The sequence below is a fragment of the Schistocerca nitens genome, chromosome 6 (genome assembly GCF_023898315.1).
Source record: "Schistocerca nitens isolate TAMUIC-IGC-003100 chromosome 6, iqSchNite1.1, whole genome shotgun sequence".
NCBI lineage: Eukaryota > Metazoa > Arthropoda > Insecta > Orthoptera > Acrididae > Schistocerca > Schistocerca nitens.
The window spans coordinates 250,072,647-250,089,533 of NC_064619.1; the positions used below are offsets into that span (position 1 = coordinate 250,072,647).

The 16,887-nt window shown below is 41.3% G+C and overlaps 1 protein-coding gene across 1 annotated transcript in view; it reads left to right on the plus strand.

Moving 5' to 3' along the window:
* LOC126263630 (protein O-mannosyltransferase 1) overlaps window positions 1-16,887 on the plus strand; it is a 176,326-nt gene that overhangs the window by 34,023 nt on the left and 125,416 nt on the right. The window contains exon 4 of the mRNA XM_049960721.1: window positions 10,401-10,577. Coding sequence (XP_049816678.1) covers window positions 10,401-10,577 — 177 coding nt within the window. The remainder of the gene's footprint in view (window positions 1-10,400; window positions 10,578-16,887) is intronic.

Below are 16,887 nucleotides of genomic sequence, written 5' to 3' on the forward strand. Positions count from 1 at the left end.
TGCTCCAGGTCAGCACTCGTAGCAACATCTAGTGAATTTTTTCTGAAACTCTAGACCATGCCGATTACATCTAGCACTGTTTCATTTACGTAGTGACATTTGTCTCATATTATTACAAGTTAAAATCAAGTCATTCTTTTTGGGACACCCTGTATATTAAATACTTGCCCGAAAGTTAATGAGAGTGCAGTAGCACCTCCAACTTCACCATCTTTTGCCAATGTATCTGAGAAAACATTCACAACATTTTTGTGTACATAGATATGTAGCATATGGATATTATTTTTTATGCTAAGTTCGGAACTGTTAGAAGTGGTCTTGTTAAAGCAATATTAAAATGCCTGTAAATATATTCCTTACATTACATTCAGGGTAATTGAGAAGCCTTATGAAAATTATTTATGTAGAATTTGTTTTTGTAACAAAGTTTTAAAAGTTTGTGTATTGTAACTATGTTGGCTTGGCACTCAAAGATAATACTGTGACATTCCAGACTTTTCTGTGTGCAAATGTACAACAGTTTGGAATATTTGGTATAGACTAACCGTTAATCATTTCAGCCTGTTGTAAAAAAGATATATTGATCAGACAGTTGGGGAAACTAAGATATATCTCTGTACTGAATGAAATAATAATAAATATTACTGTATTAGTTTTGAGACAGAGAGAGAAAAATTAAATTATATGCTGCAGTGCAACATTATACTGTAATGACTCTATTTTTGATGAGCACTAGAAAAGTGAAGGCACTTTGAATTACATTAACTGTAAATTAGCATTCTGAGCAACAGCACTTTACTGCTATGTAGTGCTCTTAAATTTTTTACTATGTACATCAGAACTGGTATACACTTATATGTGGACATAGACTTAACAAAAGAAAAGATTGTTGTGATTAGCTTTTCAGGTCTCTACAGACATTTATTTCACTGTTGATGCAAGGAAGGTAGTTGTACGAGTCATTATCCCTACACAGTTCAATTGAAGATACTTAATTTGGGTCTAAATTGGAAAAGAATTGAAAAAAATAATAACTAATCAAATCTGTCACTTTCCTACCAAACAGAAATGTGGTGCTTGCTGCTTCAGGTATATGTTTCTTTCTGTTTTATTCTCCCAAAAGTAGAGTCTAACCCCAATCCCTGACTCATAAAAAACTTGCTAAATTGGAGAATAATGATGGGGTGCTGCAAAGCAATGCCTCCAAATTTTTTATGTGAAAATTCTTAAAGCTTTTTAAATAAGACAAGTATTTATTTCTCAACGTAGTCACCATGGCAATGTACACATTTCCCCAAAGTGTTTTACTTTGTTGATGGACCTCAACCTCACCTACGCTTGCATTGCTTTTCACTATCAAAGTGAAGCCCTCAAAGGTGTTCTAAATAGTTTAGAAACAGATGAAAATCTGGTGGGGTCATGTCAGGACTATATGGAGAATGATCATAGTGAACCCAAGGCGTCAGATTGTTGCAGATATTGGAGCACCTGTGTGGAGTCTGGCAGTGTCATGCTGAAGAAGAGTGTGCTCTAGGTGTGGACGAAGTCTTTTAATTTGAAACTAGATTACAGCATTCTGTTTCTCACACTCTACCATAGTTATATTACACACTGCCATCTTACACAGTACATTTCAGAACCCTCTAGCGACAGAGAGCAGCAAATATGTAAACATGAAGAATAAAGATGTAGAATGTTAATAATGTTTATTTTATGTAAAAAGCTTTATGAGGTTTCACATAAAAAATTCAGAGACATTGCTTTTCAGCACACCATCATGGATTAATTGTACATTGTCAGTGGGCAAAGACTGCAGCTTTCAAAGCAAGAACAATGAAAAGGTTGTGGTAGATGTAGGTGGATATTTTGTAGACCTATCAGAATTGCCAAATAAGAGCATTTTTTAGTTACAAATACCATCTGTCTCTACCAGTTAAAAGCTTATCACTTTGTTCCAAGTTAGGCATAATCCCAACTCATTAGCCATGCAGTAGGTAATTAAAACATTGTATTGTCAGAGCATTATAAGAACAGGACCTGCATTTTTATGTGTGCAAATTTTCTTTTGTGTGTAGATAAAGCCCACAGACAATTAAGCCCCATGTTCATTTCTGCTGCTGGTATCTGAATGAAGTGCTGTTGGGACATTTAAAGTCTCTGTTTCTGAATTTTATGGATGAGGCTTGGTTCAGCCTGTTGTAGTGTGTGAATTCAAAAAAATTGCATGATGCATCAGAAAATCTTCATTAGTATGTTGTAAAGCTGTTGCACGATTTTAAGTTTGGTGTGTGGTCTACAATTTTCACACCAGTTTTATTTTGGCTGCACTGTAAGTAGTCTAATTTAAAATCTTTCAAGATCAAACAACAGACTGTCCAGGATGGAATAACAACAATAACTACCTCTCATCCTGCCCTGAAATGATGAATATGCTACTCACTCCCTTCCCATCCCTCCCACAATGGTATTTTGCCGCCCACCAAATCGACACAATATCCTTGTCCATCCTTTATCCACCACTGCCGCCAGCCCCATGTCTCCTGGCTCATATCAAGATGCAAGACCTATTCCATACATCCTCCCACCACCACCGTCTCCAGTTCAGTCACAGGCATCTCGTATCCCATCAAAGGCAAGGCTACATGTGAAGCAGTCATGTAATCTACAAATTAATCTGCAATCACTGTGCTGCTGTCTACCTGCACATGACAAGTAGCAAGCTGTCTGTCCACATGAAGAGCCACTGACAAACTGTTGCCAAGAGTCAGCTGGACCACCCAGTTGCTGAACATGCTGTCCAACACAGTGTGCTTCACGTCATTGATTGCTTCACAGCCTGTGCAGTCTGGCCCCTTCCTATCAACAGCAGCTTTTCCGAATTATGCAGGTGGGAAGTGTCCCTGCAATAAAACCTATGTTCCTGTAAATCCCATGATCTTGATCTTTGCTAGTCCCTGGCTTCCACTTACTCCAACACATCATAGCCTTCCAGTCCACCAATGCACCCACTAGTCTGTTTCCCCTTCAATACTTCTCTTCTTCCCCACTTGCCTCACACCCCAAACCTACTGACTGCATCCAGTAGCTCTACCCTGTCCCCACCATGTCCCTACATGCTCCTACAAGCTACACTAAACATTCCCTCACCCCACCCCTTCCTGCCCTGTGCCTCCTTCTTACCCTCAACACTGCTCCCATCATGTGCACTTACAACTCAGTCCGGCTTGAATACCCAGTGACATTGATCATGTGTATTTGAGCTGTGCTCATGTGAATATGTATGTTTTTTCCACTTCAGAAGGAGGTTTTGTGGCCGAAAGCTAAAATGTGCAGCAGTCTTTGTTGTGCCTGTCTGTGACTCACTGTCTTTTGTATGTGGTGAGTTGTTGTGACATTCTTTCAAGAAATCTACACTGCACTCCATAGATAAACCAAAGACTACTTTTTGTGTAATATTTATTTATACACACATATATGGTGTGGGAAAGATTGACAGGCTATGAGTCTCATTGTGATCAGCCTAATTTTATCCTCAGCGATGTGGAAAGGATAGATTGCTCCTCACTACGTAGAGGAGGCATTGAGTTATAAACAAGCACAACGAAAAAGACGGCAAAAATGTTAAGCTTTCCGACAAAACCCTTCTTCTAAAATAGAAAAACACACACACATATTCACATAAGCACATCTTACATACAGGTGTAGCCACTGTCTCCGTGTGCTTTAACCTGACCGGGACTGTCTGATGTGTGCAGCAATCTGCTAGTCTGGTAGGTGGGGGTAAGGAAGCGGCATACAGTGGAGATGGGGAGGGCTAGCAGGATATGAGTGGGGGAAGAGGCTGAGTGGGCTCTAGGAGTATGCAGGAATATGGTGGGTACAGGGTACTAGGTGCAGTGTCAGTAGGTTGTGCAGGGAGAGAGTGGTGGAGGTGGAGGGGAGTAGAGAAAGAGAAAAGGCTAGTAAGAGTGTTGGTGGGATAGAAGGTATGTATAGTGCTGTAATGGGAGCAGGGAAGAGGATGGTGTGTGGAGGACAGGGACTAGCAAAGGTTGAGGCCAGGGGAGGGTTATGCTAATTTTACTTCATGATTTCTGTGGGATTCAAATCTCTTTGACAGAAGAACATTCACGATTTCCAACCGGAAATCTTGTCCTTGTAATGTTTAAGCTGGTTTGCGTGAGATGTGTGTCCTTGAAGTGAAGTGTCCGGCTGTTGATATTTTTCAGCATTTGGAGATAGTATCCCTCTCACCAGTTCAAAAAAAGGCTGTGGTCATTGATGAGTTCAGTACACACAGTTTCCTCTAATAAATCAGGTCTGGTACGAATTTTACATGCTAGAGTAGTATTGTAGTATAGTTCGCCAAAGATTTTTGAAGCACCCAAGTCCCCCGTTAAAAAACCCTACAACTGTGTGTATGTGATTTTAATTTCTCAACAGATTTTACTTCTGTGTGTCACTGACTCCAATTGTGTTTGTTAATCATGTACTGAAAGGCTGCTACATTTTTTTTTTTTTTTACCTGAAGTGCACAACATAACATTTCTCTGCATTAAGATATTATTGCCATTCTTTGTACCAAACTTATATTTTGTCAAGCTGTAACAGGATGTTACTAAATTTCTTATCATGTGTGACATCTGCATAGAAAACTGCATAATATGTGAAAGGTCTGAGCATGTAACTAATATTATCCACCAATTAATTAATGTATAGCATGACCAGAAATGGTCCTGTTGAACTTCTGTGAATAACACCAGATTTTACATATGTTTCTGTAGATCACTCTCCACCCAAAATAGCGTGCACTGTTCTTCCTGTCAAGTATTTTTGATACAGTGCAAATCTGTTTTAGGTATCATGAATTTATTTTCTTTAGATAGACTTCATTATAGTACTGAATCAAAAAACGTTTGAAGTATAGAAATGCTGAATCCACATAGTTATCATAGTTATGTCTCTACATGTCACATGTGAAAGGCTCAAAAAGTAACTTCATCTGTCGACTTCGTCCTCTTTGAAGTAATCCCCCTCAGATGTAATACACGTGTGCCACCACTTTTCCCAATCTTGGAAGAAATTCTGAAACTCATTTTTCGGTGTGGTGGCAAAATGTCATCGTTTTATGGTTCTCTTCAGCCTCAGGAATGGAAAGATCTCAGCGGCCATGTCCGGTGAATATGCTGGCTGAGACAACATAATGGTTTCTTTATTTTTTTGCCAAAACATCACGAACAAACATTGAGCAGTGAGCGGATGCGTTATCATTATGCAATTTCAACACGAGTGGTTTTACCACAATTCTGGTCTTTTTCTTCGGATAGCTTTACGCGAATGACGCATTACTTCAAGGTAGTATTCCTTGTTGACAATACTATCACAAGACAGGAACTTAACATGCATTGTAATAAAAAAAATATTGAGAAGAACCTTCATATGTGATTGAAGTTGTCGAATTTTTTTTTTTTTTTTTTTTTTTTTTTTTTTTTTTTTTTTTTTTTGTCTTGATCCTTCTTGGGTTGGGACTTTTTGGATGTCATACCTGTATACCCTTGTTTTGTCAACTGTTATAACTTTGCTTAGAAGCTCTAGATCATTGACACCTTCATTCAGCAATTCCTGAGCAATGTCTGCGCAGTGTCATTTTTGGTCAAAATTGAACAGTTTCAGAATGAACTTTGCTGCTACAGGTTTCATGCCCAAAACATCCAATCACATTGCTTGGCATGAGTCAAAAGATATGTCGACATCATAGCAACCTCTTTGATGGTGATTCAGCAGTTTTCCAGAACCATTTTCATACTTCTTCTACATTGTCGTCGATAACTGATGTGCTACAGTATCCAGGGCAGACATCATCTTCAGTGTCTTCTTGGTCCTATTTGAAATGTTTATACCACCTATGAACTCTTGTCTTACACATAGTAGATTTGTGAAATTCCAATGCTACCATTTTGAATGCGGTGCTGCACTTTATTTCATTTTTTAAAGCAGAATCTAATGCATATTCTTGGCTCCATCTTTTTCGTAAGAAAAAATTTGCCAAGCACTCCAAAACATGTATAACCGTTTTGACTGTCAGTAGTAAAATAATTATTGAAAAGAGCTGAAAATGCGAATATACACTACTGGCCATTAAAATTGCTACACCACGAAGATGACGTGCTACAGACACGAAATTTTACCAACAGGAAGAAGATGCTGTGATATGCAAATGATCAGCTTTTCAGAACATTCACACAAGGTTGGCGTTGGTGGTGACACCTACAACGTGCTGACATGAGTAAAGTTTCCAACCGATTTCTCATACACAAACAGCAGTTGACCAGCGCTGCCTTGTGAAACGTTGTTGTGATGCCTCGTGTAAGGAGGAGGAATGCGTACCATCACGTTTCCGACTTTGATAAAGGTCGTATTGTAGCCTATCGCAATTGCGGTTTATCGTATCGGGACATTGCTGCTCGCGTTGGTCGAGATCCAATGACTGTGAGCAGAATATGGAATCGGTGGGTTCAGGAGGGTAATAAGGAACGCTGTGCGGGATTCCAACAGCCTCGTATCACTAGCAGTCGAGATGACAGGCATCTTATCCGCATGGCTGTAACGGATCGTGCAGCCACGTCTCGATCCCTGAGTCAACAGATGGGGACGTTTGCAAGACAACAAACATCTGCACGAACAGTTCGTAAAGGCTTGCAGCAGCACGGACTATCAGCTCGGAGACCATGGCTGCGGCTACCCTTGACGCTGGATGACAGACAGGAGCCCCTGCGATGGTGTACTCAACGATGAACCTGGGTGCACCAATGGCAAAATGTCATCTTTTCGAATGAATCCAGGTTCTGTTTACAGCATCATGATGGTCGTATCTGTGTTTGGTGACTTCGCGGTGAATGCACATTGGAAGTGTGTATTCGTCATCGCCATACTGGCGTATCACCCGGCGTGATGTTATGGGGTGCCATTCGTTACACGTCTTGGTCACCTCTTGTTCGCATTGACGGCACTTTGAACAGTGGACGTTACATTTCAGATGTGTTACGACCCGTGGCTCTACCCTTAATTCGATCCCTGCGAAACCCTACATTTCAGCAGGATAATGCAGCACCGCATGTTGCAGGTCCTGTACGGGCCTTTCTGGATACAGAAAATGTTCGACTGCCGCCCTGGCCAGCACATTCTCCAGATCTCTCACCAATCGGCTCTGTTTGACTCAATGCCCAGGCGTATCAAGGCCGTTATTACGACCAGAGGTGGTTGTACTGGGTACTGATTTCTCAGGATCTATGCACCCAAATTGCGTGTAAATGTATTCACATGTCAGTTCTAGTATAATATATTTGTCCAATGAATACCCGTTTATCATCTGCTTTTCTTCTTGGTGTAGCAATTTTAATGGCCAGTAGTGTACATCAGGAACATGTGTACCAACAAGTTAAAAATGTTTCAGAAATCGGATGTATAAAGCCTATGAAATTAAAAAATTCCTGTTTCTTATTGGTCACACTTCGTAAACATTTATTATTGTTAACTTAACTTTGCATTGAGCTGTATCTCACACCTACTACAACTGTATAATACTTTTAAAAAGTTTGTTGCTGGAAAGTCTTGCAAAGAACCATGTGATCAATCTCTTACGGCAAATTCATTTTAGCCAGGAGATTTGTTATGTTAATCTCGGCTTTAGAAAGATCAGGATTGCATACCTACAATATGGGACCGAGCGAGGTGGCGCAGTGGTTAGCACACTGGACTCGCACTCGGGAGGACGACGGTTCAATCCCGTATCCAGCCATCCTGATTTAGGTTTTCCGTGATTTCCCTAAATCGCTTCAGGCAAATGCCGGGATGGTTCCTTTGAAAGGGCACGGCCGATTTCCTTCCCCATCCTTCCCTCACCCGAGCTTGCGCTCCGTCTCTAATGACCTCGTTGTCGACGGGACGTTAAACACTAATTTCCTCCTCCTCCTCCTTCTCCTACAATATGGGAAGGATAGATTAGAGAAGGCACTGAGTCACAGACAGGCACAATGAAAAATAATATTGAAATATAATTTTTAGTCATACAATGAAGGCTTTCATGATGCACTGATGAGCCTTCTGGGCTGTGTGGCCATGGTTGAAGAGACTTTTCAGTTCCTGACAATTTGTCCACAGCTGAACTGAACATCTTCGGAGGTGCTCCTGGCGATGATAAGTCTTGCCAAGTGACAAGTTGGACGTCCAAGAGTGACATAAATACTGTGCAAGTAGGCATGATCAAATGTCCATATATAAGCAGCGATAATCTTTGTCAGAGACAAAGCTTAAATGTTGATTGTCACCTGTCAAGGATAAAAATGTATTTATTGATTCTGCAGACACACTGTCCATATATCTCTGAGTTTTGTGGCTTCTTCTTTTCTGTTAAAATTATCACTATGCTTACTGGGATATATTTCGATTGCTTTTTTATATAGTCATGGACAGAAGTTTGTCATAGCAGTTAAACTTTATTTACACTTGAAGTTAATTTTTCTGAAACCAAAATTTTGTCTATTGTGACAAACTTGTTATCCGCGACGGTATTACAAAAAGGATATATTGCTACTCACCATAAAGCAGAAGTATTGAGTTGCAGACAGGCGCAGCAAAAAGACTACTAAACATGTAAGCTTTTGGCCAGAAGGCCTTCTTCTGACATTGACAACATACGCACACACATTCACACAAAAACAGCTCACTCACACATTACTGCTGTCTCCGGCTGCTGGGGCCACTCTGGCCTCAGCAGCCAGCAACAGTGGTCATGTGTGTTTGAGCTGTGTCTCATGAATGTGTGTGTGCATGTTGTCTATTTCATAAGAAGGTCTTCTGGCCGAAAGCTTGCATGTTTAGTAGTCTTTTTGTTGTCTCTGTCTGTAACTCAGCATATCTGCTGCATGGTGAGTAGTAGTATATCCTTTCATAATATTGTCATTATTCCATCCTGGATTTTTGATTGATTGATTTTGCCTAAAGGCTTTTCTTCCATCTCATAACCTAGTGCTGTTTTCCTTCATTATTGTTTTCTAACCCTACTATACTCAGGGTCTGTCCTCGTCTTTCTCTTCTTTTCTGTGTTCAATCTTACCTCGGCAGCTAGAGATAGTAGTTGTGTGTGTGTGTGTGTGTGTGTGTGTGTGTGTGTGTGCGTGCGTGCGTGCGTGCGTGCGCTGTGTCTTCCAGAAGAAGACCTTCTGGCCAAAAGCTTACATGTTTAGCAGTCTTTTTGTTGCACCTATCTGGGACTCAACATCTCCAGCATATGGTGTGAGCAGCAATCTATCTTTCTCATATATTGTCATTATTCCATCCTGTTATTTTCCATTGTTTTATTATCCACAACTATATAAAGAAACAGTCAAAATATATGAGCATAGTTATAATTTTAACAGGAAAGAATAACTTAATTTCATTAATCATATTTGATGTTTTAGGAAAGCCTACAACTGTGTCATTCATGATTTAAACAATGAAAAATGCACCAATTATTTGTTTTTTCATGTTTAGTTCTGTGCGTTTCAAGTATGTATTCTGGTTTTCAAATACATTTCCATACACAAATATTTTTGGTGATGTTTGCATGTGTGATTTTCTGCCCCTCTCGTGTCTTTTTGAGGTTGTAAGGTATTGTGCCTCCATTATTTGTTTTAGAAATGTAGCATGTTTTAATTACTAAAACATACAGTGGTAAGTGTGATATTCTGTATAACAGAGGAGGAACAAACCGTGTAACGTCAAAAATACACAAGACAGGCAGAAAATCACACATGCAAACTTCACCAAAAATATTCACGTAATCAAATGCACTTGAAAATGAGAAAAATATCTCAAAAAGCCTTGTGCAAAGCATGAAAAAATAAATAACTGTGCAGTTTTCATTATTTAAACCAAGAAAATAAGGATCCATGAAATTCGGTGATATATGGACAATGGCTCTGCAGAATCGATAAATAAGTTTCTATCCTTGACACACACACACACACACACACACACACACACACGCACGCACACACCAGTACAACTACATTGTGTCTGATGAATACACACTGTGGCTGTACATTTTCGTGTGTGAGTAGGTGGGTGGATGACTAACACCTCTACTATTCAATTAGCTGTTACCTTAACTCCTATATTATTTACATTCTGCCATAATGTTTTGTTAACATACTTATACAAAGACAAAATAAATGTAGCCACCAGATCTGCCAATTCATTCGCTCCAGACTAGCTGTGTGAAATCTGTGATAGCAGCTCATACAGAATTTCCTTGTATGAAGAAGCAGGACTTGTATGTACTAAGAAATATTGATTTTATATTGTAATTTTTAAACATGAATGATTTAAATCGATGGATGTTATTTCTCTTCCATTAGGAAACTTCAAGTTTGATCGTATTGGGCGAGAATATGAAGATTCGGTACCTTTATTTGCACTGAGATTTGTACCTGCATTGTGTGGCAGTCTCCTCATGCCTGTCGTGTACCACCTGATGATTGAAATGGGTGTGTCTCATTGGACTGCAGCATTAGCTGGCTTTTTGCTGTTGTGTGGTAAGTTGGTGAAACAACATTTAACGTAGTAATATAGTTATTCAGTAAGTATTGTGTAGCTTTCAAATGATTCTTGTTGGCTTCACCTTTCTAAAAAGTAATATGTGTAGTACAGAATTTAATTGCATATTATTAAGACAGCTTAACTGAAATGGAATAGCTCATTGTCAACATGAGAAAATGTCCTTATTTTCATCACAATCACAATTATCATTGTTATCTGAGTTGCCTTAAATTTTTTTTATTTAAACAATGGAAACTCCTGGTAGGAATTTGAACAGTGTACGCAAAGATAGATTGCTACTTGCTGTAAAGATGATATGTTAAATTGCAGACAGGCCCAATTAAAATACACTTACATGAAGCTTTTGACCACAGCCTTCATCAGAAAAAGAGGAACACACACCATTCATTCACATAAGCAAGCACACCTCATGCACACATGCCTGCCAGCTCCGGCAGCTTGGGCCAGAATTCAACCAGCCCGTGGGATTGGGGAAGGGATGGCAGTGTAAGAGTGGAGGGAGAGAAGAGTGCTGTCTGGTGCAGTGTGCAGTGACTAGAATCCCAACAAGTGCAGCATCAGGAGATTGTTGGGCAGGAAGGTGGGGAAAATGTAGCGAAAAAGGAGGGGGCTGGGAAAATGTGGGCGGGTCCATTGGCAGATGTCGGCAAACAAATAGGGTGGGAGACAAGAAAGAGGAGGAAGTGATAGGACACTGGGGATGGAAACTGTTGAGTGGAGGGTGCGGGAACAGTATGTTACTTTACGTTGAGGCCAAAATAATTACAGAAGCGGAGAATGTGTGTTAAGGGTAACTCCCATCTATCTGTGCATTTCAGAAAAGCTGGTGGTGGAGGGGAGGATCCAGGCGGCTCGGCTAGTGAAGTAGCATTGAAATCAAGTGTATTGTTCAGCTGCATGTTGTGCCACAATGTCGCCTACTTTGCTCTTGGCTGCAGTTTGGCAGTGTGCATTCATCCAGTAGGACAGCTGCTTGGTAGTCATACTAATATAAAGACCCCTGCAATGATTTTGTGGTTGCTTTCATAGGTGACCCGGCCAGTGACAGGGTAGGATAAACTTGTGACAGGACTGGGAAAGGAAGTGCTGGGTGGGTTGATTGGGCAGGTGTTTTTCCTGGGTCTTTCACAGGTATATGATCTTTGTGGCAAAGGCTTGTTATTGGGAGTGATATAGGGGTGGAGTAGGATGTTGTGGTTGTTGGGTGGCTGACGGGACACCACTGTGAGGGATGGGAAAGATCTCGGGTAAGATGTCCCTCATTTCAGGGCATGATGATAGATAATCAGAGCCCTGGCCATGGACATGGTTCAGTTGTCCCAGTACGAGTGGTATTGGATGACAAAGGGGGCACTCCTTTGTGACTGGTTCTTGGTGGGAGGATAGATGGTGTGAGGGAAAATGGCATGGGAGATCTGTTTGTGGACTAGGCCAGGGGGATAGTGCCTGTCTGTGAAGGCTTTGGTTAGAACCTCAACATACTGGGCAAGGGAGTTTTTATCACTGCAGATACACAATCCCGAGGTGGCCAGCCTGTATGGGAGGGATTTTTTAGTATGAAAGGGATGACAGCTGTCGAAATGCATGTGCTGTTGGTGGTATATGGATTTAATGTTGATGGAGGTGCGGGTGGAACCATCAGAGCAGAGGTGATCAACGTCCAGGAAGGTGGCACACTGGATTTAAGAGGACAATGTGAAGCAGATGGGAGAGTAGGTGTTGAGGTTGTGAAGGAATGCAGATAGAATGTCTTGGTTCTGAGTCCAGATCTTGTAGGTATCATTGATGAACCTGAGTCAGACTAGGTGTTTTGGGAGGCAAGGAAGGTCTCCTCTAGATGGCCCATAAACCGGTTGACATGGGAGGGTACCATGCATGTGCCCATGGCTATGCCACAGATTTGATCATATACTTCTCCTTCAAAGCAGAACTAGTTGTGGTTTAGGATGAAGTTAGTAAGGTATATGAGGAATGGGTTTGAAGTCTGAAGAACATTGGGCAGCAGTAAGACCATGGGCACAAGGGATGTTGGTGTATAGGGAGGTAGCAGCAACAGTGACGAGTAGGGATCCAGGAGGTAAAAGGAGGGGAGTGGGGGGTGGGGGGAGGGTGGGGGGTGGAGAGCCTTTGAAGGAAATGGTTGGTATCTTTGACATGGGAGGCTAGAATATCAGCAATTGGTTGGAGGTGTTGGTGAATGAGAGCCAAAATTCCTTTAGTGGGGCAATATAACTAGGCTCAGTGGGATGTCCGGGAGTTTTGGGTTTGTGGATTTTAGCAAGCATGTGGAAGGTGGTTTGCGGTGGGTCAAAGGGGTCAGGAGGGAAATGGATTCAGGGGAGAGGTTCTGAGAAGAGCCTAAGGCTTTAAACAGGGATTGGAGGTTGTGTTGGACTTCTGGGATGGGATCACTCTGGCAGAGTTTATAGGTGGAGGAGTCGGATAATTGATAGAGGCCCTTTGCCAGGTAATCACTGCAATTCCTAACAATAGTGGTGGGTAGGATGATTAACTTAGGATTTGTTCTGAGGTTATGTATGGCTATTCTTCTTGCATGGATAGGTTGTCATTCTGAGGAAGAGACCTGGGTAAGGATGGTGAAGCTAGGAATTCGTAGAAGGTGATCAGCGGATGTTTAGATGTGCTGGGGGGGGGGGGGGGGATATCATGATTGGATGGTGGTGTGAACTGGGAGGGGAAGGGTTTAGTTGTTCATTTTGGTTGGAGGGATTTGTGGCAAAGAAGTGTTTCCATTGTGGGGATCAGGAGAATGAGAGTAGGTCTATGACAAGTCCAGCATGGTGAAATTTGAGTGTAGGGCTAAAGATGAGGCCTTTGGATAGGACTGAAACTTCTATGTAGCTGAGGGTTTTGGTGGGAAGGTTAACAACTGTGTTATGAGAACATTTTGGCTCTGGATTTGGTGTAGTGTTGGTAGGGAGTTTTGGGGGATGTGGTAAGTTTAAAAGGTCACATTGGCAGGACTTAGGTGTTTGAGGGATGGATGAGGAGGAACACTGTGGGTAGGATAAGGGTTGGATTTATTTATTTATAAGTGTCCAGAACATAACATATTAAATATAATTTATCATACATACTATGTCATACATATATATTACAAGTATTACAGAGAATATGTACATATTTATATTTCATGTGCTGCCCAGAATTCCGCTGCACAGACTGCCTAATCATTGGCGATAATCAGATTGTCCATAGACACAGGTTCTGACAGTTTCTGCAGTTGAGTAGGTGCTGATGGTCCTGAGGTTCACCACACTCACATAGTTCGTCCCCTGAGATGTATCCTCATTTCTTCATGTTCTCCTTACATCGAGTTACTCCAGTTCTCAGTCTATTGAGTACCTTCCATGTCGTGTATGGGAGATGATGACCTGTAGCAAGTTCTTCATTGAGGTTGTCCCAATATTTCTCTGATGAGCTACGCCAGAGTTGTATCCTATGCTCTGCAGGTGATGTCTGGATTGGTTCCATTGTCTGGAGAAACTTTTTCTCGACTTGAGTCTTGGTGTTTGATGTTCGCATCCAAACAGGGGGTGTCTCTGATCCGTCTCCTGCTTCTTTCTTTGCAATTCAGCTGCTGTTCGCCTTCGGATGTCTGGAGGTACTACGCCCATGTGGTGATAGATTTTGTCAGCAGAGGTTTCCCGCTAGCGGCCGGTTACAATTTGTCCTTTTTCATTTACAGCAATATTAACTGTTTGGCATGGCTGGAGTTCTGCCATACAGGTGCTGCATATTCAGCAGCGGAGAAGCACAAAGCGAGGGCATATACGGAGGACCTGTGGGGTGTGCTCCCCAGTTCTTGCCGGTCAGTTTCCTAATAATGTTGTTCCTCGCACTGACTTTCATTTTTGTATCTGTACAATGGTCCTTGAAGGTGAGGGACCGGTCCAACTTCACTCCGAGGTACTTTGGGGTGTCACAGTGGGTCAGGTGTTGATCTCTCCAGGTTATTCTCAGTTTCCTCCATGCCTCTCTGTTCCCTAAGTGGAATGCACACACTTGTGTTTTGGAGGGGTTTGGCTTCAGGTAGTTGCTATCGTAGTAGTTAGATAATGCCTCAAGGCTTGTTGTGAGTTTTTCTTCCACCTCCGCGAAAGTTCTACCTTGCACGGCAAGTGCTGTGTCATCTGCATAAATGAAAGATCTTGTGACAGGATTAACTGGCTGGTCATTAGTGTAAATATTAAACAGCAATTGGTCTAGCACACTTCCGTGGGGGATACCATTTCTCTGTGCCCTCCGTAGGCTCCTCTTGTTTTGTAGAGTAACAAAGAAATGTCTGTTTTGTAGCAGGCATCTTATAAACTGTGATGGCATAGATCTTTGTTAACATTTTTCTGTGATTAATGGTGTCATATGCAGCAGTAAGATCCACAAAGGCAACGCCGGTGATCTGCCCACGTTCATATCCAACCTCCATGTGTTGCGTCAGGTTCAAGATCTGTCCACAACACGACCTCTCGGGCTGGAACCCAGATTGTTCTCTGATCAGTGTTTGACCAACTTGGTCCGAGATTCGATTGAGGATCATTCTCTCTAAAACTTTGTACAGATGACATAAGAGTGATATGGGTCGGAAATTTTTGGCATCTGTTGGCCGTTTCCCCGGTTTCAGTAGGGCCACAACTTTAGTTTTTCTCCAGATCTTTGGGATTTGCAATTTTGAGACACAGGTATTCATCATATCTATAATCCACTTCTTGGTTGCTGGTCCAAACATTTTTATCTGTTCCGTCCTCAAGTCATCTAACCCCCAGCTTTATTGTTCTTCATTGAACATATTGTGGTTTCTAATTCTTCCAATGAGAATGGTGTGCCAATATAGTTATTCTCCTCAGTAATTCTCTGGTCTTTGGAGTTAACAATTTTTTATTAACTTTGCCATTCAGCAGTAACTGATGTGCTATCTGATTAGGTGTTATATGGGAGATGGCTGAGGGAATAGCTGTTGGGTCGTTTCCAAAGTTCTTAAGCAATTGCCTTGTCTTTCTACTATTTTGTTTCATATCGAGCTGTGTCATAAGATTGCACCATTTTTCTTTCCTTCTAGCTTATATGTCTAGTATAAGTTCTTCACCAATCTGTGTTATTTCTTCAGCAAATGGGTCATCTTCAAAAAGGTGTTCATATTTATTCATAAGTGTTTTTGTATCTTTGTCTATTCCTGGTATGTAAGTTGTTCTACATCTGCGGCGTATATACCTACAAGAGACAGCTTTCACCAGCTTTATAAAGCTATCATATTTCTCTGGAGAAGGATCTAGTTCAAAGATTTTGGAATCAAGTTCTTCAGTAAATTGATATCATTGTGTTCGTTTAAAGTTAAATCTTCACTTGAAGGGGGTATAGCTGGGTTTGATGACTGCATCTATAGTGCGAATAATTGCTCAGTGTTGTGTCCATGGAATTGGATCCCCCATTTCTTTCTTCACTTGATGGGCAACATTTTCACTTGTAAAGATATTATCTGGGTTATATCCATGGCCCCACCTTCCACTCCCGAAGGAGTATGGTAGTTTTGGATCATGTATTAACTTCAGACCTGTACTTCCTACCCAGTTTTCAAGGTCTTCTCCACTTTGGTCTGTTTCTCTGTAGCCCCATGATACACTGTGGCAGTTAAAATCTCCCATAACCAACTTCACTGGTTGTAAATTGAAATTATCAGTTTCTTTGAAACGGAATACATTGTTTGGTGGTTTGTACACTGATGTTACTGTTGCTACAGTCAGTATTTCTGTGTCATTATCTACAGTTAAGTCTGCGGACGAGATGTTGAGACCTGGTTTAGCAAATATTGCACTGCCATACTGTTCGCTGGGTCTCTCAGTGATTAATGTCATTCCATGTATCCTCGGCCTTCTGTCATTTGAACCTCTATGAGTTTCCTGGACGAGCAGGAGATCACAGTTCTTTGTCTTACACATATTGGATAGTAATAATTCTTTCTCTACTGTTATTACTTCTATATTTATGGAGATTATTGTAATAGCTGGCTTTGAAAAAAGCCTTTTTGATTTATAATCTGGTGTAATGTTCTGGTGGTGGAAGGATCTGCCACTGGAATTACTCCCAGTGTTGCCCAGGGTACGCCCGATCGCTGATGATGACATGTTGTGTTGTATTTATCCATTTGTTGCTATCTTTGAGGAGGCCCCTTCCATGTACCCCAGGGTTGGATAGTAGTTCCCTGAGGTGGCAGTAGGATGTCAGTAGATTGGATAACTTCTGGAGGTGGTGTCTGGAATGCTCCTCCAG